At 55.6% G+C, this 3,907-nt stretch overlaps 1 protein-coding gene across 1 annotated transcript in view; it reads right to left on the bottom strand.

The window, feature by feature from the left end:
- Positions 1–3,907, bottom strand: part of INCENP (inner centromere protein) — a 25,119-nt gene that overhangs the window by 15,061 nt on the left and 6,151 nt on the right. Inside the window, exons 5-7 of the mRNA XM_023535815.1 lie at positions 2,057–2,139; positions 1,145–1,220; positions 922–1,039 (exon numbers count right to left, since the gene is read on the bottom strand). Coding sequence (XP_023391583.1) covers positions 922–1,039; positions 1,145–1,220; positions 2,057–2,139 — 277 coding nt within the window. The remainder of the gene's footprint in view (positions 1–921; positions 1,040–1,144; positions 1,221–2,056; positions 2,140–3,907) is intronic.

Below are 3,907 nucleotides of genomic sequence, written 5' to 3'. Positions count from 1 at the left end.
CCCTGCCCAAAGACCCCTCACCCCCATGTCTGACCTCTAAGAACAGCAGGACAAGCCCGCGGTGGCCCCAACTATGTCCCGCCCATGTCTAACAGAGAGCTGGGGAACGCCTTTCAGGAGCTGAAGCCGATGGATGCTGCGAGCTCTAACAGACCCCTCCACAGGCTTCGAACTCCCGCTCCTCCTGGCCCTTTTGGCTGGAGCCAAGGGGACGAGAGGAGGGGAGGGCTCCCACGCAGGGCCCACATGGGGTGTGCGGTCAGCACATTTTGTTCCACTGCCAGGAGAAAGCTGATCGCTCCCCCTGCCTGTTGATACTCTGTATTCCAAGAGGTCCCTGCAGCACCCCTGGGGCTCTGGGGCTGGTACAGCCACTGTCCGTGACATGCGGCTGTTGAGGGGACCACATCCAGGACCTCATAATGACATAGCTCTTCCCACCAGGGAGATGTGAGCCCGACCATGAGGGACCTCTGACAGCGTGGGGATGCCATGGCCCACGGCTCTTCCGTTCTCTGAAGACAGGGTACCCATGAAGGTGAGAAGCCACCGGCAGAAACGAAACGAGAGGCCGGTGTTCAGACCCCAGCACATGGTTCCTCCTGCTGCCCCTGGCATGGAGCTCAAGGCCTTGATCCGGCACATTTATGTTAATGCCCCAGTCCAGGCCCTGCCCCCACCCTCTGCTGCCTGCACCAACCAGCCATGGCCACTCCCACGGCACCCGGCAGCAGCTCCTGCTAAAAAGTAGGAAATGAAACCTACAGAACCAAAGGAGAACTATGCACCCCTGGGCCTCATGTTTCATTTACCTTCAGCCTATCAGCCCAGAAAACAGGACCCCCGAGAGAAAGTCAGGCCGAGGCCACCGAGGCCCACGTGGCCCTACGTATCTGCATGTAGCAGGTCAGGAAGCCTCACCTTGTTGCCCTTCAGAGGATATTTCCTGGCCACCAGCCCCAGGCCGCGAGCCCGGCGTGCTAATGGCGATCTTGGTAGCACTGTGGGACCACAAGGTATTCCCGTCATTCTTGGGGACCTGGAGGAAGAACCAAGGCTTTAGGGGTCTGCATCTGAGACTCACAGCGCAGGGCACAAGCCCCAAGACCCTTGGGACCTGCCCTCCCTGCTCTGCCCACCTTACCTCACGCTCAGCCACCTCCGCAGGCTCAGCCACCTCCGCAGACTCGGCCTCCTCGCTGGGCTCTTTCTGCTTGGGGCTGAAAGCAGAGCAAGGGACACTGTGGGACCCATCCAGCCCAAACTGACCCATAGGAGCCCTTCCCTCAACCCTTAGGGTAGAGACACAGGAGGAGTCCATGTCGGATGCCCTGGCTGGGGCCACAAAGCAACAGCCCCAGGCAGGATGGGAGGGCAGCAGCCAGAGCCTGTGGCTTCCTGGAGCTCTGCTGCCTGGGCAGATGAGGCACGTCAGCTTCTGAATTTGGTTTTATCTCACCCCCATCAGGACCTTGATTCGGGACGTGAGCTCTTTCCCAGCTCCGCCTCAACTCCTTAGGCCTGGATGAGCCACGTCTTTTTTGAGGCCTGCCTCTCCCTTCACCATGGGACCAGCAAAGCCAGCAGCTCTGCCCAGTCAGCCCGTCTCCCCATGCCAAGCATTGACCCTTTGCTCTAAAGCAAGGGTGTGGACCTAGTTTTAGTGATAGCAGGATATGGCCTCTAGGACAAGGAGTGCTGGCCCAAAACGGTGCTGGGGTGTGATCCCGGAGCAGGGAGCATCCCCTGACCCCACTCAACCCACCCCAACTTGAGTGGGTCTCCTCAAAACTGCACTAGCTCAGCCATAGGCCTTTGGATCTGATACCCTGTGGAGCCCATGGCCCAGGGAAAGGCTTGGAGGGGTCAAGGCCAGGGCTGACAAATGACACCCATTTCGATTGCTGCCCGGTTAGACTGGGGCAAGGAGCAGGGCTGCAGCAGTGGGCAGCCCATGGGCAGTCCCCAGCAAGAGGGAAGGGCTCAGGCACAGGAAATGCTTCTGTCCCTGGGGCACACCCCTGGGAAGGTCTCTAAGCCCTGGAACTGAACTCACCTGACTTTCTGGGGCACCTCAATATTCAGGAGCCTCTCTAGGTAACTGTGACCTGAGAGGAAAACAAAGGAACAAAAGATAACCTGAGAAACTGGCCAGGTGCCACTCCAAGAGGTCCAGGAAGCCTAGCTCTGGTGGAGACTTGGCCACTCCTAGTCTGGAGCCAGACCCTCTCCACCTCAGAGACCCAACCCTTCACTAGACACAGACCCTTCTCCATACTCACAGGACAGAAATATCCAGTTTCACTTAAGAAGGTCCTTGATGAAGGAATAGAAACTAGTCGTTTTATTAAATCTACACTGAAGTATATGTCTTTCTGAGATTCTGTGTGATAAAATAGGAAGCATGCCCAAGTCCCTGTGAAGAGCACTGTGTGAGTTCCCAGCTAAACTAGCCACTCTTCTCATGGAATAGTTTATAACTGAAGGAACAACTGACAAGCTGTGGTTATTCAAGCTTAAGCATTTGGCAGACATTTTCTTCCAAATGAACAAAGTGAGCCTGTCACTTAAAACAACTAAGAGGACTTGTTACCAATAATAAAAAATTGAGCAAAATAAATAAATAAATAAATAAAGTCAAAAATAGAATTTTGGAAAACAGGAATCTACCATCGTGAGCTTCACAAACTTCCTAACGCCTAAAGATTCTTCTGACGAGACCAGAACTGTCTCGCTCCTCACCTTCTTCTTTCCACCTCAGGGTGGACAGCCCTGGGCCTGGAGTTAGACAGGCCTGGGCCAAATGCAAATCAATTCAGAAGGCCTAGGGGGAGAGCAATCAGAATGGCTTAAGTGCTGCAAATCCAAAAACACGCAAGGGCCTCTAGAGTCTCTCCCACCCCCACTCCGCAGCTCCAAGCTTGCCCACCCCGTGGGGCCTCTTCTTGGGATCAGATTCAGGCCCGAGGAAATCCCCAAGGCAGGTCAGAGCCATCTCGGCGCTTCTGAGAATCCAAAAAGAGACAGTGTGACAGACCGCATGCCTGCTCGTGCCCCAGAATTCGTGTCCCTGAGTCCCATGGCCCAGAGCAAGCCCTTTCCCAGGCAGGGAAGAAATCTGGCAGGGTGAGGTGCCTGCGTCTGCCTGACTGAACTCCACCTCAAGGCTTTCTGCCAGGCGCCCTTGGCAAGTGGCTGCCAGCCTGGAAAGGACAAAACATGTGGGGCTCAAGCCCCGGCTCCCCAGTTTATAGACTCGGTGAGCTCCTTACGCCTCAGTGTCCTTCTCTGTGAAGTGAGGAAACCCTAACAGGCTGGCAGTGCTGCTGCAGGGACCAAATGAGATAACCTTGACTTTTATAAACCTTAAAGTGCCAGGCAGATGTCGACGCACATCAGTGTAAAACCTGGCTTGCGCGCTCTCCATCGATACCACGGACTCTCCGTTCTCTGGCTGGAAAGGTAGTAGCAGCCTCCTGCCTGGTCTCCCTGCCTTCTTCCTTCCTGGCCATTTTTCAGTGCCGGGAACCTCCCCCCAACAACCATCAAGGGGCCACATCCCCCACATTAGCAGGATCGAGCCCAAGCCCCTTAGGCGGCACGTGAGCCCCAGATACCCTATCACTTGCCATTTCGTGAATCGGGGGTCTTCCTCCAAGCTGTCCCCTCTGCCGGGGATTCCTTCCCCACATTTCTCCCACCTGGGAAAACCTCACTTCCTTCATGCAGCCAGCCCTGAGTCTCGGAGCTGCCTGTCTTCCTCTGTGGCTCGTAACATCTGCTCCCGCGGAGACAACAGTCCCCTGAGCTGGGATCCGATGATGATAAAAACGGCTAACGTTACAGAGCAAACACTGTCTGTTCTAAGCACCCTACGTGGGTTAGCCAAAGAAAACCTCACAACAAC

The sequence above is a fragment of the Pteropus vampyrus genome, unplaced genomic scaffold, assembly GCF_000151845.1.
Source record: "Pteropus vampyrus isolate Shadow unplaced genomic scaffold, Pvam_2.0 Scaffold144, whole genome shotgun sequence".
NCBI lineage: Eukaryota > Metazoa > Chordata > Mammalia > Chiroptera > Pteropodidae > Pteropus > Pteropus vampyrus.
This window is presented reverse-complemented; position numbering and strand designations above follow the sequence as displayed.